Genomic DNA, 25,343 nt, shown 5'->3' with positions numbered 1-25,343 from the left:
ATCTCTCACTGATCTCTGATGAAATCTCCCGCCCAGGTGAGCTGGAATGTTGGAATGTCTGCCAATGGTACGTAAGCGCTCTACAAATGCACTATAACATAACATAGCATTTACTGCCCCGCCCCGCCCCCCCAAAAGAAGGTCCCTGTGGTGCAGGCGGGGTCTTAAATGCAAGTACTGGGACAAGGAGGAGGGATGTGGAGCTTCCCCATGTGTTTGTGTTTAATAGATATGTTTAAGGAAAAAAAAAGACAAAGACATGTTTTGATACGGGCACCCATTGGCGGCGCTATTCATGTTGTAGTCCTTTTTACCTTTTTCAAGTCAAGCCATTGACGCTCAGTCTGTTTTCTGTATCGATGTACAGCTGAAACAAAAAAGGAACTCCAAAAAAGAAAACAACAACAAAGTCTGTCTGGGGCACGTCGTGATGTCACCGCGCCGGACGTGACGAAACACGGCCGGGCCGTCAGCTGTTTGTTGATATTCTTACAGTCTTCCTTCCCCCCCTTCAGTCCCGGTAGTCTTGTCTACGGAAATTACAATAGGGGCGCAGAGGGTACAAAGGGGCAGAAGTGGGGGGGAGGGAGGAGGGCTGAGAGAGGACGGTGACGTGTATACTGGAAGCGAGGGGCCCCCTGAGGATAACGACAACGCCTGCTGGGAGGAGGGGGGTGGCGGCGCGTGAGCGCGGCTTGAGGATTTTGACAGCTAGCGGACCGGGAGGGGTAGGGGGTCAGGGTGGCTGCGCTCCCCGGTCAGCGACAGCGCACGCTGTGAGGGGGGAAAGGGGCGCTGGTACAACGGCGGCGCGTGATCGTGGCTGGGGTTGGCGGCGGCGCAGAGGGCTGACGGTTGGCGGTGCGCGCCGGCTCGATCGCCGCCGCCGCACCTCTAGAAGGTTCCCAGGGGTTCCGTTGGACTCGGCCGCTTCCAGCGTGCCATGACCATCCTACCAAAGAAGAAGCCCCCGGCGGCTGAAGAGGGAGAGCGAGGTAGCGGGGGTACCGGAGTAGGCGGCCCGGAAGCCCACTCCCGTGGCTCGGCTCGCTCAAGGGTCTCGCCCCCTCCCCGCTGGGGCCCTGTGTCCGGAGGCCAGCAGTCATCTGGGGTTGGTGGCTCCTCGGTTGGAGGAGCCGGCGGCGCCGGGCAGGGAGACGGCGGAGTTGGCGGGGTAGGTGGATGCTGCTCTGGACCCGGCCACAGCAAGAGACAGCGCAGGCAGCAGGGAGGGGGAACCGGTGGAAGCAGCCCCCAGCAGCACGAGGAGGAGGGTGGAGCTGGATACAACAGTGAGGATGAGTATGAGACGGCGGCAGCCAGAGTGGAGGCAATGGACCCAGCAACTGTGGAGCAGGTGAGTGGTCCGGGTACCCCTCTATATGCTAATGTTGACTGTCCTGTATCCTTGTGCTGCAGGTCAATCGTGCATCAGGTAAGAGACTAGCTAAAGTTGAACATAGATTGCTGTATGCCGGTATATTTTTCCCGGTACCACTCGATTCAAGTTTTATTGGCATTGCTCACGGGGGTCTATCATAATCATATCATGTTTTGTACCATGGAATAAGTATGGTAGATTATATCGTTCTGTACTCCCATACACAACGTGGTGGGGGTGTTATCCATATACTCAGATCACACTGGAGCACTGTATTGTATGGTACACGCCTTCATAGGGCTCCCCACTGTTTGTGTTGTCACGTGATGTCACCCCTAGCCTAGTGGGACCATTGTTGGAAATGGGATGGGGTTAATGCTGGCATTTATGATAGAAGAGTCTTACTGTTACGTTAAAACTTTTACTGAAATACATTTTTCAAAAAAAAAAACGAGCGTGATATGCATTAGCTCTACAGACTAGACCACGAGCCACTGTTGCTGAACCTGTCAAACTCGGACCAAGCTTGCAAGTTGTTTTTTTTTTGTTTTGTTGTTGACAGCTGTCAACCAAACATTATCTTCGTGTGAGCCACCACCGCATTCTACGGCGAATGAGAGCGAGAAAGGGACTGGTTTTCATTTTATCTCAAAACGTCATGAATTTCGTTGCTTTGATACGCACCAACGATTCGGCAAGAATGGGCATGTTCTAATATCTAAAATAGTTATTCACGTCAACACGTGTATGTGAAGTACCGCCATTTGTACCTGCATACATCATGGATGTCAGTAAAATGGAAATGTGATATTTTCATGGAACATTGCTTTTTGCTCAGTGCGATGCCAGGTTCTGTCCCTCCGCATGCAAACCCACACATATGATTCAGAAATAGATGTGAGTTATTGTACATTAAAACCCAGCTTTTTTCTTAACAAAACAAATAGCACAAACGTAAAGTGGAGATCCGTAAATGTAATACATTTACCCTCAGGTATTTACCACCCTCCTCCTGCCATTGAAAGTCACTTTCTTTCCAAAGGGTTGTTTGCTGCCACTTGAGCCAGTGGTGCCAGATTTGATTTACTCCAGTTTATCCTTAACCCTTCATATTGCACTTAATGTGATTCGTCCGCCTCTGTTGGTTTGAAATTCTGGTGGGAAACAGTGACCAACCATAACATGTCATATGCACTTAACCTTATCATCCCATCCCAACGCGCCCCCTCCCCCTACTCTTCCCTCGTGCCTCCTCTTGCTGCAGCTCTTTCTCCCTCCTCGCTCTGCTCCACTGGAGCCCACTGTCCATAACAATCAAAGCCAGTCCAACTCTAGCTCTCATGGCTTAAATGTCGCTTGCTGAACAGGGAGCCCCCTCCAAATCCTCCCTACCTGACCCCACCACTGGATGCAGTGACACTTACTACTCCTTCCTTTTTTAATAATCATATGTACGCACCTCACTTCATGTAGCACTATACAGGGTCTGGCTGTAAAGCCTAAAACAAAACAAACCTCTCAAAAATATGACTGGAATAAGCTAGAATTTGTTTTATTGGGTTTGGCAAATGCACAGTTTACAGAGGAATTTGTCTCTTGGCCTCTTTGAAAGGGTTTTGACTTATAATATCCATGTTTAGTTGCAGATCTCTAAAGTATGAATTTAGATATGAATGTTTTGGTTAGTGTAATATGAATAAATGTTTAATGTGTGACTGCTTTTATGGTGTTTTATATCTTTCTGTGTAAAGTTTATTTTACTGATCCACGTTAATAACTACTCCTCATTAGTTTGAAGCACTTCCTCTTCCCTTTTCTAATTCACCTGTATTCTTATATAGGGTTTATTTGTTTTGTCCCTAGTATATGTCCTAATTAATCAAGTAGTTCGCACAGCCAAAGAAAATTGGGGACATGGGGCATCCTGGTGTGTTCTCCTAGCAAAGCTTGCAGAAATATTTATATTTGGTGTTCACACCGACTGTGGGTTCTTGTATAACCTCTTAATCCATTGGAGAGCCATAGTCCAGACCACAACTAGTAAACGCCTCCCATACAAATTCCCATTTTCTATAAAAAATCAAATGCCTTCTTGCCATCTAGGAAGGCAACAAACAGGTTTTGAGGCTGTGTTCAACATCATTATGATGGAAAATAGCTTTGTGTTCCTCGGTGGATCACCCTGGGACAACATTTTGACAAATGGTTTAGCTGGTTGACGAGATTTTTAGGAAGGATTTTGTATCCAGTAGCAACGATGGTGCACACAGACCACCCTATATCCGCAGGTTTATCTGGTTTCAGCAGCACAATTGTTTCCTCCACCCTGGGCTTTGGTCTAATAGCCCCACTTAACCCTTTTCAGTAATGCGGGTGGGTGGGAGGGATTCTGGTGCCATAGTTTCCTCCGGTGGCAGCTTAGGCGGAATTATTTGTCCTTAATATTTCTTTAATTCAACCTGCACTTTGGCTGTACTACTTACTATAGTAGCTCTGAAATGATTTGTTTTTTGCTCCAAGTCTGTAACCTATTGACCCTCATCGGTGGTACTCGTTAGTAGAGTAGACTACCCCATCTCTATTGGCCAACCAGTCCATTCCTTATTTGGCCTATCTCCCACAAAATATTTAATTGTTGCAAATAATCTATATGGTTATTTCACTTCCAGATTTGTCGCTTCCTGGAATAATTCTAATGCTTTATATAATCTCCTTTGCCCATTTAGGGCATCTGCAGTTCCCCCCCTCTTCTTCTCCGCCCCCTCTTTTGCCCTTCCTCCTTGGCAATGCATACTCACCTTATACGTGCCCATATGCCTCCCATAATACTCCAGCTGAGGAAACTCGAACCGGTATTGAGCTAAAAATATTCCTGTGTTGCTTGACCAATTGCATCCTTTTTAAACGGAGACCAGCAAATCTTGGTGTTTTAACGTCATCCCCTACATACACCCCCCCCCATCCTAATCGAATTAAAACAGGAATTGGACTATGGTAGGAGGTAGTCCTTGCTAATATCTCATATTCACCCACACAGGAAACGTAATTTTTTTTTCCATCGGATATTTGTCGAGGAGTTGTGAACTCCAAAACTATCTAATGCTTCAGGCTACAGCTATCGACTCAGTTGTGATGTGACATGAAATTTGTGTCGTTTGATGTTGATCGCAGTCCACCCAGTTAAGGGTCTAATTTTGCATATAGGACCTTGTTTAACTCTCCCGTCCAAAGAGTGGTAACACTTGTGTTTGGCACATAAATATTTATATTTTGTCACCATTGATCATACCAGCCGCTAACGCATACTTCCCTTCAAGGTCTGTTTACACATTAATTTACCCAAATTGCAGGGAATGAATCAAGATAGCAACTCCTTGTGCACATTTTGAATATGAAGATGACTACCTGTTAACCCCCAATTTGTTTTAAATATGTTTGACCATGCACCAAATAAGTGCTTTTCCTGGAGGCATTAAGTAGTAACCATGTCTCTCTTTGCGTATACCACCACTTTACAGATCGTTTGACCATTAAGGGCTCAGACACGCTAGGCCTTCAACTTATTTTCTTAATTTGCTTTTACCCTTCCCTTGCATTTGCCACAAAGTTCTCTGTGAGGGGATGGCTATGGCAGTGGTAAACATGTCTCAACATCAGTCCACTAAACTTCTGACGCCGACCTTCCAGACATCTCGGTGTAACGCCTCACACCCTGGTCTTGTAACAGTGGGCGTTGGGGGCTTCTAAACTCCCCTCTGCACCCCAAACAGCAAACAATTTTATGTTTTACTTTTTATCTGTGACTTATAATGCTAATCTTAACAACTTAATGTTCAAAAAGGTGCCTCCCATATCTCTGCGGTCTAATGGCGACATATTGCCCCCCCCCCCCCCGCACCCCTCTCCAGTTCTTCACCTATGCCCTCCCTGCCTTGTTGGGTAAAAGACATTACTAATCTATTCCTATGTCTAGTCAAGACGTTTATTGATCCAGCACAGTCGCTGCTTTAGATGGTGGCACACAAGTTTGTGGTAGTTTACAAGATCTGCACTGCCCGCTGAGGGTGTGCCCATCATACACTATACGCAACTGCGCTTGGTATAGTTTTGAGACACATTTCTTTGTTTCCTCAAATGTTTTCCTAGTGCATTTAACTCCAGAGCTAAAGTATTTTAACAACCCTTTCTCATATCTGACCTCCGCTTTCTCACATGCCTGTGTCTTTCCAAATAGCTTAGAAATTAGAATATCCCTGCCCTGGGAAGTGCTTATAAATTGGGTTAGGAAGACCAGGGTTCTATGGGCTTGTTCTATCACGAATTGCTTGGAGAAGGCGGCTTCAGCAGCCAGTGGAATTTGTTCCTTCCACAACCCTCGATTTTCATTCTCACTCCAAATATTCTTACATTCAATTTTCACAAGCGTCTTTCCAAAACCTCAATCTTTTCCTGCAGGGCTGTTAAATCGTAATTAACTTTTTGTTCCTTGTAAAAATCGCAAATACTATTAAATCTCGTAATACAAAAAAATATAATTCACCTTCTTTATGTCCTTTTGGGAGGTGCTGCTTTGGATTTGTCTGCCCTGCTCTACATAGCTTTTGTATGTTCAAATGGATCTTATTTTTGTTTGTATGATGTCCACTAGTAGGACAACCAACTCTATTTTGTGACTTCCTTTCTACTCTGCCATTAGTTTATTGCGTGTTAAAGATTGATCATGATCCCGCTGCTGTTTATCCAAGGTTTACTTCTGGCCCTCTGCTATTTCTCTGGGCTGTTACGCGAGACCCACTGTTTTGTGACTGCAGTGGTTTCTGATTGAACTTTTTAGATGTGACCATCCGCGATCCCCACAAGCAGTGCCCCTTGTCTCAATTTGCATACAGAATCGGTCTGGGTGGTGCATTTGCGCAGCTATGGGCATCCGTGCTCTTCATCTGCATATATCGACTTCTCACCTATGGACTACCTTGTCATATGCCGCAGTGGCAGGCTTTTCACATCGCTACTGTCTTTACCAGTTGCTTAGCACAACACAGTCCATTTAAGCGGTGTTGACCCATAGCTGTGGCCCTGGTCCCCGAAGGCCACAGCTGGGTAATCCTTCAGCAACTCCTCCTCCCCCTCTGGGTTGGCAAGGCTCTCGTGTCCTCCCACATCTCGTTTTGTTCAGCACTGAGTAGGGATGCCAGCCATCTTGCATGCTCTGACACTTCTCGTTTTGCTGCCGGCTCACATACACAGCTTTTTAGTCAATGTTTGTGGGCTTGCTTGCTTCGGGAAGCGTTGCTCATTCCCGTTGTATGGTTACTTTTCAGTGATTCAGCACCATGTTCAGATAATTCCACTGGTTATGGCTGCAGCCGGGGGATCACTACTCAGTGTGTTATCGTCCCGCCACGTGACCGCGTTCCTGGTGATTTGTGTAAAGCCCATAAAACGTTTGCCTCCATGAAAATCCTTAATACGTTGGTGATGTAGATGTGCCCACTTTATACAGTTAGTCTGACCTCTCTTTGACATATTGAGCTCAGTGATACATTATGTGTGTGTGTGTGTGCGCGTGTACAGTTGTTTGAGCAGCATATATGCCATTTGCTATTCTCTTGGCGTACACGGGAGGCTAGGCATCTTCTGTCCCATCCTGGGCTTTTCCCCATATCAGATTGCATTGTTGGACTTTTTTACCCTGGTTTTTTTTTATTAATTGTGGGCTGTTTTGGATAATGGTACTTTTTTTTTTTTTTTTTTTTTTTTTTTTAAATTATTATTTTTTTTGTGTTTAAGATTACCACTTGGATTTCTGGTATGATGTGCTAAGAGACGTGGCTCTAGATCGCTCTACCGTTCACAAAGCTGTCACTTATCATCAGAAATTGTCCAACTTCAAAAGAGTCTTTACTTGTTGGCGGTTTTTAGCATTTCTGGCAGGCCAAATATGTATGGACTGCCCACAGGACGGGGCAAGGGATAGGACGGTGGTCAACCATTGTCGCATCAATTGACTCTGTGCAGGGCTCCATATAAGATTTAGAAAGGGATTTTTGTATTTTATTTTTTTACACCCTATTTATTTTAATTTTTGTGTATTCACGTAATTCCCAATAGTTTCGTTTTCTCAGGGAAGTAGAATTCTATTTGATAAAATGGGTGTCTTTTTGCAATCCATGTTTCTATGCACAGAGTAGTCCATGCAAACTGAGATGCATTTTTACCATAAAGTTTCTCTTCAAAAGATTAGGCAGTAACAATATTTGGATCTCTCATGTCTCTGCTGAGGTCAGTGGGGAAAATATTGTTAAAATCTTTCACACTGTCTTGTTGTTTTCAGTCCTGCGAAATATAGTCTATCTGACATGGAGCTAACTAGGATCAACTGAAGTATTTTGTTTCCAGTAGTTGTTTGTAGGGCACCGGTTGGTCTGGGCCGTGCATCAAAAGGAGTTTCTGGTAGCTATTGGCTGGTAAGCCAACCAGGATCTTCTTGTACATGTTGGAGCTAAGTAGCTCCGTTGAATCCCCGTTGTACATTTTTCCATTGAGAGCAAGCCTTGCCCTTCAAGTCCAGTTTTGTTAAATTTGGTGCATTTGCCTTTCAAATATCCCCTTTTGCCCCCCCGCCCCCTCTAAGCTTGCCCACTTCACCCTTAACAGGAAAACACTCTGTCCTCTTTAAATCCTCAACAGATTACTAGCAGTCATTTCAGCCTGCACTAGTCTACCACAGAAATGTGTCAAAATTCAGATCAGTTAAGTTAAATTGGGCCTATTTTTGCCTTTCAGAATTTGGAGCTTATTGGAGCGCAAAAAGGCTTAATTCTATTGCGTATCGCTGCTAAAAAGCCATTAATCTCTCAGATCATATGAGCACACTGTAACGATTGTACACGGACACCCCTCTATCTCTTCAGTTTCTCCCGGTCTCTGTCAAACACCAACATAACATAAAATATGAAATAAAAGGGGAAAAAAAGGCATAAATAATATTTTTTTTAAAAACAATGCAGAATAAGAACACACCAAGCCCATTTTTTTCCTATTCTGGGGTTTGTGAATGATTCAGGCCAAAAAGTGCCTTCACAAAGTAGCTCACAGGTAGAAAATAGGTGGATGCCCAATATTTACAATCTACGAAGTGGGAGCCTCTGCTGGAGAGATGACTTGAAGGCTCCTGAACCTGACACAATGCCGGCGGGGCTGGAGAGGAACCTGCCTATGTCCTGATCTTTGAGTTTCCTCTCAAAGAGGCTAGATCAACTAGTGGCAACTCAATAATATCACTCGCATCTAGTCCCTACTTACATCCACGTCCTCTAGAGTCCGCTATCAGGAACAACTTGGAAAATACATTGTCTACGTCTTCGATGAAGTAGACCATAATGACAAATTGTGAATAAAAGGAGGTCCTACAGTAAAAGTATTCTCAGAAATGCCAGAGAAACTGAGCACGCAATTTGAGGGGGATGGTTCCCCCTCACTACCCCATGCATGGACCAAAGCACAGTTCCCCACTGACCCACTGGAGCAGGGGCCTCGAAATATGCCCCGCCATCGAGCCACAAACCAGCAATTTACACACAATCATTTGCAGCCATCGGGTGATCCAACACAGAGAAGATATCCATCGAAATCAACTCTCACGGCCCAGAGCTTCGTCTTGAAGTCCTTGGTCACTGTCTTCGAACTATTAAAAATGGAAGTACAATCACACTCTGGAACTCTGTTAGAATTGACCAGGAAGGTGGGAGTATGCAAATCTTCAATGGTAGGCCTGTCCAGTCTAATAAATTCATCATCTAAGGACTGGGGACTCTTATTTGAGGAGGGTCGGAGTCCATTCATGTTGTGCAAAGAACTCAACACTAATTTAAGACAACTAGACTAAGACTTCAGGCTATGAGAATGGACGTAAAAAGCCCAAGGATAGAGGGCATCGTAGTCCGACAAATGACTGCAGCAAGTGTGGTAGAACCAGCATCTCTAGATGACACCCCACTATCGCAGTCAGTACTGGAGGAATTCTTTAGACTGGGCCAGATCGAGGAGGTGAAAACTGTCCATGTCCAGTAGACCTTAAATGGAGACCCTGCTACAGCTGATTTAGGAACCAAGAATGATTCCAAAAGATCTGCAAAAGAGCCTGTCAGACTGCATCTGTCAACCATTGATAACATACAGGCGGTGGAATCGGGCGGTGAGACTGATTTTTAAATAAAAAAAAACAAAAGAAATACATAAAAAGAAAGAAACAAAAGGGGTCCAAGCACACTCAATGACGTTTGTAAGGAAACTATCCCTATCCAGACCAAAAAAGCCCAAAAATAAAAAACATGGGAAACATCCATAGTCTGGGAAAAAACAATTCTTCAATGCTCTAAATAAGGCATTAAATGAGGATTCCTACGTCCACAAAAACCAATCCTTCTCTCGGGAAGTAGACATGACTCAAATGAAAGACTGGGAGGAGGATCCTACAAGGAATGCAATGACCCAATCCGGAAAAGAACAACCAAGCCCCTCAACTTCAAAAGTTAGAGTGGGTCAACAAACGTGAAACCTGATGGAAGCTCGACCAGATCCCCCTTGCATATGGCCAATTTTCTGCAAAGAAACTTCAAAGCAGGGGTCAACCCAAGCTATACCTGGGGAAAACTACGACGGGCTTGAATTGGTACCAGATGACACAAACTCTAAAAAGTTCCAGCGGCCCAGTCGGAGGTGAAATGGAACTGATTGAGGCTAAGGAACCTGAAATTTTAAGCCTGAGACAGGAGGTTTGAGGAGAGACTGACCGTCGGAGACATGAGGAAGAGGTGGAAAGCAATATTTATACATCCAAGATGGAAATGAGGCCATATGCGCCACCTATGGTGTGGCTGAAACGAACGGAATTATCAAGGGATCAAGCAAGCTTGAATCGGAGGACTATCTTGGCATTTACGAGACAAATCTGGGATGTCTACATAATCTCCTCCAATGATATTAGTTTCCCTTATGCACACGCCACCAGCATTGTGGAAGTAATAATGAAATCACATATTGGAGCCATAGCAGTGCTAAATTAAAGAAGAGGCTTTATAAATCTAGGGCTGGATCTCTCCACTAAGCCACACAAACCCTAGCAGCATTGGAATAAGCCTTCTTGCAGTGATGCTAATGAAAGAGGGAAGTACAAGAGCAAAGTCTCTAATGAGTAGTCGGAAAGTGAAAAAAGGGACTCTATGACGAGTACTGGGGGGAGGGGGGTAGCAGAACCAGATCTGGGCAATGTTCCCCAATATACGATATTCAAAAAAAGGTGTATTAAACGGGTGTCTACGCCACAAAACAGGACAAGAAGAACCAATGATATATCAAATTATCACGTTAAAATATATTTTTATGTATTAAATGTGTAGAGTAAGAACTCCTAAAATGATCAAACTACATACAACTCAATATCAAACACGATGCATAAAACATGTAAAACATACACTTTACAAGACACAAGGAAAACACATACTGTGGGTTAATTGTTGTAATAATTGCAACGTTTCTCCGTATGAAAATTCACACTGGAGTAGTTTGTCAAATTCTAAAGTGCAATTGGTATATTTCTCAAACCCAACTTGTACAAGTTTCTGTCCTTAAAACACAGACACATGTAGGACATTTCATCAGGGGTAAAATTGCTTGTGTATTTCTTGTGATAATTCTTCTTTCCTTTTCACTTTCTTTCTGTCAGTTCCTCAATAATGATGAATCCTACGGGTTAAAGACACACTGTTACTGATGTATATTTAAAGTTTTTAAGTCTTGTCATTAGACTTTAGGAAAGACAACCCCGATCCACCTAGGGGGCTGAGTATGTTTGTATCTTACATACCTTCTAGAGTGTGGTAAAAGAATCCGCAGTCTATGCACACCAAACAAATTGGTGACAGGATGGGCGATTTCCTTTTAAATGGGGAAGATCACTCGGAACCTCCTTCCTCTGCGGACAAAACACACAGAGCGAGCGAGAGACTGAGACTATCTAAGTATAAATTCTCGGTAGAGGGACTAACCAGAGTATAAGTATCTAAGTAGTGAGTAAGCTTAACTATGAGTGTTGCACGTAAGTTCTATTGCTGTTGAAGGAGCGTATTCCACAAAGGCTGTAGATGTTTTGTGGTGCGTGTTTTCTACACAAAGAGAAATGGACAAAACACCCAATGGTATCAGAGTCTGTCAAAACTGAGGGCATTAAATATTGTCATTAGGGTATAAAGGTGTGCTTACTGTTGTGAAAAAGTATGTGCACCTATATATATGGTTGTACTACTATGGTTGAATATAGAACAAAAATAAATAAAGCAGCCTTGCTTACAACAGGGAAAAATCCCTTCTCTAGTGTTTGACTATTAAGGCAATTTACAATTTGCTTGCTGTTGTCAAAAGGTATAGGCACCTGCGTATATATAATTGTGCCACTATGGTAAAGTAAAGCACAAAAATAAATAGAGCAGCCTTGCTTACAACAGGAAAGATCCCATCTCTAGTGTTTTACTATTAAGGTAATTTTTAAGGAAAAAACCCAGGGCCACAAGACTCGCCCTTAATTTCAAAAATCTCCTTCCTGATTACTGTGTTTTTGGATTGACATTGACAAAATGAAGATGGCCGCCATTATTATGCACGTGTGATGTCATCGCGCAACGTCATGATGTCACCGCGTCACGGTGCGATGATGTATATGTTGGGGAGAAAAAAACTTTTTTTTATGCCTAAGAGAAATGTAGTTTATCATCAATATAGACTCGTAGTAATGCCTATTTTTATATGTTTATAAACGTATGCATCTGTGCCTGGCTGATCAACATGCACAAGCCTCACCTTTGCCGGATGGAAGAACAAATTATAGCCCACACATTTATGACTTATAAGGAACAATGGCAACATCTAGTTGTGACATAAACCTAAAGTCCACACAACGTTCCATTTCACATGATAGACATGATGAAAAAATCCCAAATCATTATGACAATTAGCAACAGTATAATTAGGAGCAATGGCAGTATATATTCAGTCTACATAATTCACATGGTGGGGAAAAAAAAACAAATCATAATGGCAATCAGCAAAGGTTTTCATTCACTATATTGGGGGATCCCACAAGGGAAACATATTGTATACACCCTCACTGAGCTAGTCCTTTACAGCTAGAATGGTTTTCATCAACCGGCTAAAGGACTTTTTGCATTTGCCACCACTAGAAGGTTAAAGCTGTTCCAAGGTTTTTATCCATCTATAAAGTACATATATGCATCTGTGCCAAGTGGCTCGTAAATCATAATGGTAGGTGTACAACCCTTAAGTCAAAAAACATATAAATCTGACAAAGGACACAGATTGTAGCACGTGCGTTCACCACTTTCACAGGCCAGTGGAAATGCTTGGTAATATCATAAAACGCACAGTGTCATGACAAATTCCTATATGACATGAATTCCTTTATGGAGTGTTCCAAATAATTATCGCCACACATTCCTGCATCAGGTTGTCTTCGAACGACAGAATAGGTTTCATTTTAGGTCTAGAGACACCTTGTATTTACTGCCATTTTAGTGGTTAAGGTTGTTTCCAAGTTTTTATACAGTATGTTTTCCATTTCCATTCTTTATGCCTATATTACAAACAAAAAAAATCCTTAACAAGTTGATTGGGCACATGGGTATGTATCTTTTATGCATTGTGCTACTCAATATTTTCATTAAGACCTACAATATGGCTCTTTGTCAAATAAATTAACTTTTGTTCCAGATTCAATCGTTTTTTGTTGATAAGGTCTTGTGTGTTCTTCCTCTTACATCTTTCAAGTTGGTCCAATTGAAGTCAATACACTTATGATCTCTTTCTAAGAAGTGTTTTACAAGTGGTGCTTGATATATCTTATTTTTGATACAACTCTTGTGCTCAATCATTCTCGTTTTACACTTGCGATTAGTTTTTCCAATGTAAATGTATTGGCAAGGGCATCTAATTACAAATACCACATTTTCTGTGTTGCAGATCGTATGCTCTGTGATGTTCCACTCTCTTTCTAGACCTAAATCCACTGTGGTGGTCTTCCTAGTCCGACTACACATGATACAATTACCACATGGGTGGTGTCCGGATACTGGCGGTAGACCCCACAATCTTGTCTGTTGGGGTACTTTCTTTTTGTGATTCCCAATATAGTTTCTCATCACTAGGTTGCGTATGGTGGTGCAGGTTTTTTTTTTTTAATGCTACCAGTGGTTTTTCACATTCTTTTGTCATTACTTTTTTCCAATTTTTGTTAATGATGCCTTTGATTTCATAGGATAGGTTACTAAAAGTATTCACAAATGGAGTCTCCTTGGTATCTCTATTCTTGTGCAGTTGTTGGTCTAGGAGGGCTTCTCTATTATTGTTGAATGCCCTTTTAGTTGCATCCTTCCCTACCCGTTTGGGATAGCCCGGAGTGGTGAGTTTCGCAATCAGATTATTAGCACCTTGTTCGTAAGATTCATTGGTGCTACTGTTTTTCTTGATGCGCCAAAATTGCCCAAAGGGCAACTTGTTCTTCACATGTTTGGCATGATGACTATTAAAATGCAAAAGGGTATTCTTATCAGTCTTTTTGGTATACGGTTTGATCAACAAACTGCCTTGATGGTGATATATAGAGATATCCAATGTGTTCACCACATCATTGCTCATACTCGTGGTAAATTTGTTCATTCAACCATTTATTGAATCGGTTCTGCACTCCCCTTCCAAATGACAAAAATGTCATCTGTGTATCTTAACCAGCATAGGATGTTATCTTGGAAAGGATTCAGATTGCGATGGATGAGTCTCCTCAAACATATTGACATACAGGTTGGCTAAGTTAGGAGCCATAGTGGCTCCCATTGCTGTTCCTCCTACTTGCATTTAATGTTGGTTCATGAATTGAAAAAAAATATTTGCGAGTGCTATTTCTGTACACCATTTAATGAAAGAATTGGGGACTTCTGGAAGGGAAGATGACCATCCTGTCCCTAATTCTTTCATTATGTTTGAGGAGACCGTTATCCATCGTAATCTGAATCCTTTCCAAGATAACAACATCCTATGCTGGTTAAGATACATGGATGACATTTTTGTCATTTGGAAGGGGAGTGAAGAAGAGGCGAACCGATTCAATAAACGGTTGAAAACCTTTGCTGATTGCCATAATGATTTGTTTTTTTTTTCTCCACCATGTGAATTATGTAGACTGAATATATACTGCCATTGCTCCTAATTATACTGTTGCTAATTGAATGATCAAAATAGATTCCTTAAATTTACCATGAGCATGAGCAATGATGTGGTGAACTTTTTGGATATCTCTATATATCACCATCAAGGCAGTTTGTTGATCAAACCTTATACCAAAAAGACTGATAAGAATGCCCTCTTGCATTTTAATAGTCATCATGCCCAACATGTGAAGAACAATTTGCCCTTTGGGCAATTTTTGCGCATCAAGAAAAACAGTAGCACCAATGAATCTTACGAACAAGGTGCTAACAATCTGATTGCGAAACTCGGGGCTATCCCAAACCGGTAGTGAAGGATGCAACTAAAAGGACATTCAACAATAATAGAGAAGCCCTCCTTGACCAAGAACTGCATAAGAACAGAGATACCAAGGAGACTCCATTAGTATTTGTGAATACTTTTAGTAACCTATCCTATAAAATCAAAGGAATCATTAACAAAAATTGGAAAAAAGTAATGACAAAGGAATGTGAAAAACCACTGGTAGCATTAAAAAAAAAAAAAAAAAAAAGCACAACCATATGCAACCTAGTGATGAGAAACGATATTGGGAATCACAAAAAGAAAGTACCCCAACAGACAAGATTGTGGGGTCTACCACCAGTATCTGGACACTACCCATGTGGTAATTGTATCATGTGTAGTCAGACTAGGAAGACCACCACAGTGGATTTAGGTCTAGAAAGAGAGTGGAACATCACAGAACATACAAAATGCAACACAGAAAATGTGGTATATGTAATTAGATGCCCTTGCCAATACATTTACATTGGAAAAACGAATCGTAATTGTAAAACGAGAATGATTGAGAACAAGAGTTTTATGAAAAATAAGATAGATCAAGCACCACTTGTAAAACACTTCTTAGAAAGAGATCATAAGTGTATTGACTTCAATTGGACCATCTTGAAACATGTAAGAGGAAGAACACAAGACCTTATCAACAAAAAACTATTGAGTCTGGAACACACATTTTTTTTTTTGACAAAGAGCCATATTGTATGTCTTAATGAAAATATTGAGTGCACAATGCATAAAAGATCATACACATGTGCCCAATCAACTTGTTAAGGAATTTTTTGTTTGTCATATAGGCATAAAGAATGGAGATGGAAAAGATACTGTATAAAAACTTGGAAACAACCTCAACCACTTGAATGGCAGTAAATACACGGAGTCTCTAGACCTTAAATGAAACCTATTGTGTCGTTCGAAGACAACCTGATGCAAGAATATGTGGCGATAATTCTTTGGAACACTCCATAAAGGAATTCATGTCATATAGGAATTTGTCATGACACTGTGTGTTTTATGATATTACCAAGCATTTCCACTGGCCTGTGTAAGTGGTGAACGCACGTACTACAATCTGTGTCCTTTGTCAGATTTGTTGTTTTGACTTAAGGGTTGTACACCTAACATTATAATTTACGAGCCACTTGGCACACATGCATATGTACTTTATAGATGGATAAAAACCTTGGAACGGCTTGAACCTTCTAGTGGTGGCAAATGCAAAAAGTCTTTTAGCCGGTTGATGAAAACCATTCTACCTGTAAAGGACTAGCTCATTGTATACACCATCACTATGTTTCCCTTGTGGGATCCCCCGATATAGTGTATGAAAACCTTTGCTGATTGCCATAATGATTTGGTTTTTTTTTCTCCACCATGTGAGTTATGTAGACTGAATATATACTGCCATTGCTCCTAATTATACTGTTGCTAATTGTTATAATGATTTGGTATTTTTTCATCATGTCTATCATGTGAAATGGAACGTTGTGTGGACTTTAGGTTTATGACGCAACTAGATGTTGCTATCGTTCCTTATAAGTCATAAATGTGTGCGCTATAATTTTTTCTTCCATCCGGCAAAGGTGAGGCTTGTGCATGTTGATCAGCCAGGCACAGATGCATACATTTATAAACAAACACATAAAAATAGACATTACTACGAGTCTATATTGATGATAAACTACATTTCCCTTGGGGGGGAAAAAAAAACTGTTTTTTATGCCTAACACATACATCATCGCGCCATGACGCAGTGACGTCACACGCGCATACTAATGGCGGCCATCTTCATTTTGTCAATGTCAATTCAAAAACAGGGGAATCGGGAAGGAAATTTTTGAAATTAAGGGCGGTCTTGTGGCCATGGGTTTTTTCCTTTTAAAAATTGCCTTAATAGTAAAACACTAGAGATGGGATCTTTCCTGTTGTAAGCAAGGCTTCTCTATTTATTTTTGTGCTTTACCATAGTGGCACAATTATATATACAGGTGCCTATACCTTTTGACAACAGCAAGTAAATTGCCTTAATAGTCAAACACTAGAGAAGGGATGTTCCCTGTTGTTGTAAGCAAGGCGGCTTTATTTGTTTTTGTTATATACTTTTTTTGACAACAGTAAGCACACAGTTATACCCTAATGACACAATATTTCATGCCCTCAGTTTTGACAGAGGCTCTGATACCGATGGGTGTTTTGTCTATTTCTCTTTGTAGAAAACAAATCGCAGCACAAAATTTCTACAGCCTTTGTGGAATACGCTCTTTCAACAGCAATAGAACTTACCTGCAACACTTGTAGGTAAGTTTACTCACTACTTAGATACTTATACTCCAGTTAGTCCCTCTACTGATAATTTATACTTAGTCTCTCTCTCTCTGTGTTTTGTTCGCAGAGGAAGAGGAGGTTCCGAGTGATCTTCCCCATTTAAAAGGAAATTGGCCATCGTGTCACCAATTTGTTTGGTGTGCATAGACTGTGGATTCTTTTACCACACTCTAGAAGGTATGTAAAATACAAACATACTCAGCCCCCTAGGTGGACCGGGGTTATCTTTCTTAAAGTCTAATGACAAGACTTAAAAACTTTAAATATACATCGGTAACAGTGTGTCTTAAACCCGTAGGATTCATCATTGTTGAGGAACTGACAGAAAGAAAGTGATAGGGAAGAAGAATTATCACTAGAAATGCACAAGCAATTTTACCCCTGGTGAATGTCCTACATTTGTCTGTGTTTTAAGGACAGAAACTTGTACAAGTTGGGTTTGAGAAATATACCAATTGCACTTTAGAATTTGACAAACTACTCCAGTGTGCATTTTCATACGGAGAAACGTTGCAATTATTACAATTAACCCACAGTCTGTGTTTTCCTTGTGTCTTGTAAAGTGTATGTTTTATATGTTTTATGCATCGTGTTTGATATTGAGTTGTATGTAATTTGATCATTTTAGGAGTTTTTACTCTACACATTTAATAAATAAAAATACCTTTTAACGTGATAATTTGATATATCATTGGTTCTTCTTGTCCTGTTTTGTGGTGTAGACACCTGTTTAATACACCTTCTTTTTGAATATCATATATCTTATCCATGTGGTAAGAAGTGTGTGATTCCACAAAGCATGTTATATGCCATTTGAGAATAGTGCAATGCTCCCCAATATCATCAGAGGTCGTCCAGACTCTTGACGTCCTGGGTAAATCACTCTAGCCGATGAGCGATTGAGAGTTCTTAGTTGGAATACACAGGGCTCCAGTTCTTTCAAACTTGAGGAAATGAGAAAGTTCACTTTCAAAGGTCATGATTTAATCTTTTTACAGGAAACATGGCTGGGGGAGTCCTTTGAATTGGACGCGTTTACTATTTAGAACCAACCAGCTACTAAGATAAATAGGGTAGACCTTCAGATGGTCTTTTAGTGGCCATCCGGAATACCTGGGTGAGCACTATTGAACAACTTTCTTTGACTAGACTGGGCATATTACCAGTCGGGATAGTCCCTCCGTTGACATCAAACTTTAAACCAGTAGTACTGATTAATTTATACTGGAGCCCTGCTCATTCCAACTTGGAAGATTTCTTGGGGAACCTTGCAGACATACTTACCTCTGTGAAAATCACCTCTCCTGAGGATCACATCTTAGTGGCAGGTGATCTGAATTCCCAAGGGGCAACACTGATGGCATGCATAACTCGAATTCTACCGTGAATGGTCCAAGACGGATGAACTTTTTTAATGATTGGTACCTTATGTCCAATGGCAATGTCGAGGGTGACATCCCTGCTGCAAGAATGTGGCGAAATATACATTTGTACCCTTCACTATATAGGCCTCTCGCCAAGTCTCTTTGAATATTGTGAACGTTTAAGAATTGAAGAGAGGGCTACCAGTGACCGCAGACCTTTATCTGTAACACTTGGTTTTAGTTCTGCAGCGGAAACTAACTTGATGTACTCGACTATTCTATTAGTCAATCAAGCAGGGAATCGATTGAGATTGAAAAATTAAGGCTCCATTTTTAAATCGTGAACTGGAAGAATGGTTGGTGTCAACTGAACCAGGATGCCTAACAAATATGTTGAACCCTATGAGCTTTGTTGACCTGTGGAATTTGGATGCACCAGGCACACGTCTGGGCCCAAGATCTAAGTCGCACCTACATAATTTTGATGCAGAGATCAGAGATTGAAAGGGCTCCGTAAAGAGCTTTGAACTCTAACAAAAGCAGACCTCCCACTAGAAATATTCCTTCTGGAAAGTCCCTATGAAATCAATATAAAAATACGAAAGAAACCGCAGAGATGGTCTATCCATGTTAACAGCATTGATGGAGAGTAACTCCCGAAAATCTTGGGGCCTAATTGCCCAAGCCAAGGAACAAGCAGCATTACAATCAAATATATTCATGGAACAGACATGGAGTGATAATTTCTTTGTGCTTCTTGAAGAAAAGATCTCAGTAAAATATGACTTGGGCCCAGACATTGAATGGAACATCCATTTCAACAAAGGAGATGTTGATTAAAGACGTCTTTGAGATCTAAGGCTGCTGGCCCAAACGGTTTAACTAATGCAATGATGCGTGAGTCTGTGGGTACCTGGACGACCATTTTGTTTAACATCCTGAAAATAAGAAAGTGCCCGGCCACCTGGAAAAACACCAGAGTAATACCAATATATAAGAAAGGAGATCGAAAGGACCCAGCCAACTATGGCCCGATCGCTGTAATGGATATCGAGAGTAAAATCTTATCAAGAGTTATATTGAAGGAATAAGACTACTGTGCGGCAAAAGCTAACTCTGTTCTGTCACTCAGACTGATATGCAAATGGGTATTTCACTTCTGTGAAAAGTACAGTGAGCTAAAGTGTGGCTGTGGACTCTTGAGTGGGTACCTTTCCAAAGAACCAGTAATTTAGCCGTGACTATTTTTTTATTCTTATAATTAAAGCTGTATAAGTCCACCTGGCAGAGGGGCAAGGGTTTCTCCTCTTGTCTCTCTACAGTGCCCAAAGGGAACCAAGCTGCCCAATCCATTTTTCCCAAGAGAAATTCACGATGATCGCACCTCCCACTTCCAGTCTAGTCTTCTGCAGGGAGACTGCATCTGTGCAGTGGATGCCTATCTGCATATGCCAATCTGGCCACCTAATTGGAAATGCTGGTTTTTCGATTGGAAATTTTCATTTTCAGTAGAGGCCTCCCGTTTCTGTGCTCCAAGTGTGTTTACAAAAATGATGCTGGCTCTAGTAGCCTTCCTAGGGCTGCAGGGCATCCATGTGTGCCCATACCTGGACCACTGGCTTTTGTGGTCTCATTGCTCATGATTGGCAGAACATCATCTCATGACTCGTCTGGATCTTTTCTTTCATCGCAGCCTGTCTGATAGCACAGTGAGTAGAGCGCTCGCTTTGACATCCGTGCAGAGCCTGCTGACGCAGGTTCGAATCCCGGCTGGGCCAAACTCAGCCTTTCATCCTTCCGAGGTCTATAAATGAGCACCACACACTGTGGGTAATAATAAGCAGCGCTCAGATACCTGAGGGTTCGTAGCGCTATATAAATGCTCAATTATTATTATTAAACTGGGCAAAGTTGTCTTTGGTCTTGCAGGACCTGAACTATTCATTAGCTTTCACTGGAAGAAGTCTTGGGCCAATCTGACATTCTGCAATCTTACTCCCTATACCTCAACCAGACGCGTGGGACCGCTTGGTGATTTGAGGCCACATGGTGCCCCTCGCCATAGTGAAAATGCGCACATCCTATGTGACATTTAGGCAAGCCATGCATTCAAGCGTCAGACCCTCAGTCCCTGCTATTTTCAGTAACAAATCTCATGAGATGGGGGTCTCTTATTGTGGCCTGATCACAGCAGTATATTGTGTGGTAGGGGTGGAACTCCCTTCCTGGTACCTCCTTTCTTTCCCCTAGTGACTTGCGGAAGAGAAAGGTTGCAGGAAGAGACTTTCACCCACCCCGACCCCACAATAAATTGCTGGGTTCGGGCCATCATAAGAGACCCCATATCAACATCTTGGAGGTGACTACCATATTCCTGCCCCTGAAAGCTTGCCAACCAAACCTAAACTAAATGATGCCTGTTCACAGAAAACGTGGTGTCAATGTTCTTTATCACCGAACTGGGCAGCACAAAATTGCAACCATTCACCTTGCTTGGAGTACAGATTTGTGAATGGGCTTTCCAGAGAGGAATCTGGCTTCAGGCAGTTCACCTTCCATGGGCAGAACTCTGCGACAGATTCCCTGAGTTGATTGGCTATTGACAACCATAAGTGTGAATTGGAGTTTCTGATAAATACCTTCAATGAGTTGGGATTCCCCCAAGTACACTTATTTGCAAAAAACCATCCCAAGAAGTTATGTTAAGGTTCTTATACCACGCACTGTTGCCACCTGTGTAGTGTCTTGGTGCTCTGGCGGATCTGTAGAGCAAGGGGGGAGGCGGGTAAGTTGGTAGGACTGAGTGGGAGAAAAGAGCAAGAGAGCTCTGATGTACTGTTGTCAGCTTCAGTTCGGTTGACACCGTTCACTGAACGTGGCTGGTTTTTTTTTATGGTTGGTAGTTGCCATGTGCTAAAGGGCAAGGTTTGTGAAGTTTTCCGTCGTCGTGAAGTGCGTGTGGTTTGTTGTGCTGTAGAGCTATGGTTGTGTTTAGTTCAGAGTTTGAAAAGGTGTGTGCAGAAGAGTGAGTATTTAGTAGGGTTATTTGATGGCAGTACCCTTTCCTACCCCCACTGTTCTGACAAACTATGGCCAATATCTCTTCACCTTTCTTACATTCTGGTGTGCAGCAATTGCCCCAACCACACCGCCCATGCGGGTTTCTCCAGGGGTGATGTGTGCCCTGTGTCCCACGGTCCGTCCGTGTAAAGATATTGCTCCCTAACGCTGATGGGCGGAAGGCAAGATGCTGCTCACTAACGCAGCTGGGCCAGATGCGAGATATGGCTCACTAACACAGATGCCTATACCCATGGAGAACCACCTAAATTAGGGATACCCAAACAGTGGGATAAACACCGGAATTTGAGACACAATGGCAAATATAAACCCCCTAAATTTGAGACGGAGCAATAAATCGAACCGCTAAATTTGAGACACCGCAGTGATTGGATAACTACTTGCTAGCCGGCCATACATGGCTGTGCTGTGCTATGTAATGAGTGATAGGGCTTTACTGGAATACAGTCATTGCTGTAGTTCACCCCCCTACCCAGACCACAATCAAACGCTGCTGGTTGGAGTGTTCCATTTATGACTCGAAGGAAGGCCAAGGAGAGACATGGGTCCTTGGGGAATACTCTATTGATGACCTGTTACCGTATGTATGCACTAGCGTTCATGAATTACACTCTTACACTCTAATCTTCATTGCACCCTGGTGGCCAGGCTGGTTCTGGTTTTCTGATCTGATTAATCTTGTGAGCGGTCTCTTCCCACCCGCCCCAATTTGGCTTCCAGATCTTTCTGACCTATTGTAGCGGGAGAACGGTTAGGTTTCATAACCCTCCACACAATCACTGAGCTTTTTGGCATCATTCCGGAGGTCGGATCCTTGGGGCACCAAGCCTTATCGGAGGAAAATGTATGTAAAGTCCAAGTAACTTCAGAGCCATCCACAAGGGCACAGTACAAAAGTTAGTAGATACGATTCTGCCACTGGTGCCTAGTCAAAATGATAAATCCATTGTTTGCCTCTCTAGATGAGGTACTTTTCTTCATCTTGGATCTAGCAGCTTCAGGAATGTAAATGGATTCCTGCAGTACATATCTGGCAGCACTAGCTTCTGTAAGGAAAGCATGGTGACAACAGTAAAGACAGACGCAAGTGATCACAGTTGAAGGGTATTTAACCTTATGTGTGAGAAAAATGCCTAACCTAAATCTAAGATGGCAGCAAACTAAGACCATCAAATAATGAGGCAGTCCTAGTGGCGTCTTGTCAAATAAAAGGGGCCTATACTAAAAAACTGATTGCCAATACTTACCACGAAGTTACAAAAAGAGTATGGGATAATGGTCACCAAAAAAGAAGTGTTCACAAAATAAGTCGGGTTGTTATGGCTGGGTCTCCCTTCTCCACATTTTCAGCACGAGACAAGGTGGGATTTCTGAGCACAGCACACTCCCGGGCCTCGATAGCACGAGGTTCACAGTTCAGTTCAACAATATCAAAACCTTTAAGAGGCTAAGTCTCTTGCCTTGGAAGGTCTGCTCTAATTCATGACAAAGCTACTTCCTTGGTAGCCTTGCACTTTGGGCGATTGCTCTTCGCCCCCTAGGATCTCTCTGCCGGGTTCGGATCCTCCTTGTAACTCTGGCCTCCCTCTGCTGGGTTCACTATGGCCTTTTTTTTAACACAGTTGATGTGTTTCTAACAGTTCATCAGAAAGCAGGGTTTTCCTTTTCCTGGCTTTCTTTTGGCATCCCTCTATCTGGTTCACTCATGCCTTTCTCTACAGTTCACAACCTTGTCGGAAAGTGGGGTTCCCTTGCCCTAGCTTTCTGTCGGCAATGGGACAGAGACTTCGATTGTACAAGGAGTTTGACGTAACCCTTGTAGGACCACTCTTGACACTTCACGTGCCCCTTTCCTGGGGTCTTCTGATCTTCGTAGTTTCAACAATCAAAACAAAAGGTGCCAGCGAGAGTCCTTCGAATGAGAACTCCTACATCGCCCGACCAGTTCGCAGCTGCCCCGTATCTGAGCTTTCTTAACAGTTCAAACAAATGCACAGGTTCTTTCTTCTTGTGTTCAAAATGTTGCTACTTGCAACCTTGGGCTCAACACATCTGCTTCCTCCGACTGACCGGCTGTGCTGAACCCGTTGGCTTCTCTGATCTCTGGAGTCAAGGATAGTACCACGGTAGCCAGCTTGCCTCCCTGCCTGCTTTATCACTGCAGGAGGCCTCAGTGCATTGTTGACATCTGCTGCTCCGCACGGCAGCTGTAAATCCGGTCTTATTCCCTTTCGGAGGCTTTGTGCGAGTTGGCAAGGGCATTTCCTCTTTTGCCGTCCCAGGTCTCGCCACCTTTCTCCTACGCTTGAACTGTTGGTTTGATGTTGCTGTCTCCTTGTGTGTTCGGCCTTGCTCGTAGTGTGCTTTTTGGCTCCCCCTTTTATCCCGGTGTGGAAGGTAAAGGTCCATCGGATGTGCCTACTTATTGTCAAATGTCTGATTCTGCCTGACACGTGTGTTGGGACATGTCGGGTAAACGACTCTGGTGTTAGTCTGTTGTCTGTTGCTGTGTAAGTGTAAGTGTGTTTGTGTTGGAAAAGTGGGGAGGGTAGTACTTCTAAATATCCTATAGTGTAGGAAAGGGGAAAGGTGTTACAAGGAAGGGGATACTGCGTCTCAACCCTCACCCCTATTCCTCCCCCGAAGACCCCTTGCTCAGGTGATCCTCCCCCACTGGTCCACCCCCAGGAACTGGATCCATTAGTGATGGCCGTGTCCAGTATACCTAGACGATAGATCTCCGGGTACTAGCGGTTGAGACACCTTCAGGTTTCTCACAGTTCATACTTAAATTCAGATGGTCTGTTCTTTTTGACCAACCCGGTTATAAAGTCATTTTGTCAGGTTATGAAATCTAATATAATTTAAGGCTCCACAAATTAAATGAAACCTATAGGCAGTCTTAGCCATTTGTCTTAAGCTGTTTGAACCAATGGCTATGGCAGGTATCGAACTGTTTTTTTGGAGGTCTTTCCTCATTGCCATCACTTCAGCAAGAAGAGTTGGCGGGCTTCAAGCACTATGCTCGAAGGTGCCTTTTAATGATTTTTTCACCAGGACAAGGAAGTGATTTGCGCCCACAGTCCTTTTTGTTGACGATTTTATCTCCATTTCATATGAAATGGGAGTGATTCTTACCAGTTTCCTTTCCTACTCACTCGTTGCATGTGGAATTAGTTCTTCACTGCCTGAATGTCAGGAGAGCCCCGACTCTCTCGCCTTTTTGTATCCTTCGGGAATATGATGTATGATATGGCATTCATATCGCGCCTATACACAAGTGTGTCAAAGCGTGACGAGGCAAGGGAGGGGAAAACGGTGGAAGACAGACAATGATCCTACTAGACCAGGTGTCATTCAGATCGCGCAAGTGCGGGGGTAGGGAGAAAGGGAAGAGTGCCAGGGGGAAGGGAAAGTGCAGTACATGGGATAGAAGAATAAATACGATAAATAAGTGGCCTGATGGTGGCAAGTGCAAGGTAAGGGCAGACATAAGTGCTGGTACGGGGACTGTAGGGATACTGAACCAGTCCCTAAATGCAGAGGGTTTTGCGTGGAGGCAAGCCAGGTGTGCAAAAGGCGGGACCTGGCCCAAAGAT

At 42.8% G+C, this 25,343-nt stretch overlaps 1 protein-coding gene across 3 annotated transcripts in view; it reads left to right on the top strand.

The window, feature by feature from the left end:
* Positions 1–403: 403 nt before the first annotated feature.
* Positions 404–25,343, top strand: part of OTUD5 (OTU deubiquitinase 5) — a 731,936-nt gene continuing 706,996 nt past the window's right edge. Inside the window, exon 1 of one of the 3 annotated variants that reach the window (XM_069645483.1) lies at positions 404–1,357. In XM_069645483.1, coding sequence (XP_069501584.1) covers positions 944–1,357 — 414 coding nt within the window. In that variant the 5' untranslated portion in view covers positions 404–943. The remainder of the gene's footprint in view (positions 1,358–25,343) is intronic. The other 2 variants (XM_069645484.1, XM_069645485.1) reach the window with 2 other exon arrangements.

The sequence above is a fragment of the Ambystoma mexicanum genome, chromosome 2p (assembly GCF_040938575.1).
Source record: "Ambystoma mexicanum isolate Mex_15411 chromosome 2p, UKY_AmexF1_1, whole genome shotgun sequence".
Classification (NCBI taxonomy): Eukaryota; Metazoa; Chordata; class Amphibia; order Caudata; family Ambystomatidae; genus Ambystoma; species Ambystoma mexicanum.
Note: the sequence above shows the minus strand (reverse complement) of the source record. Positions and strands in the feature narration are given on the sequence as shown.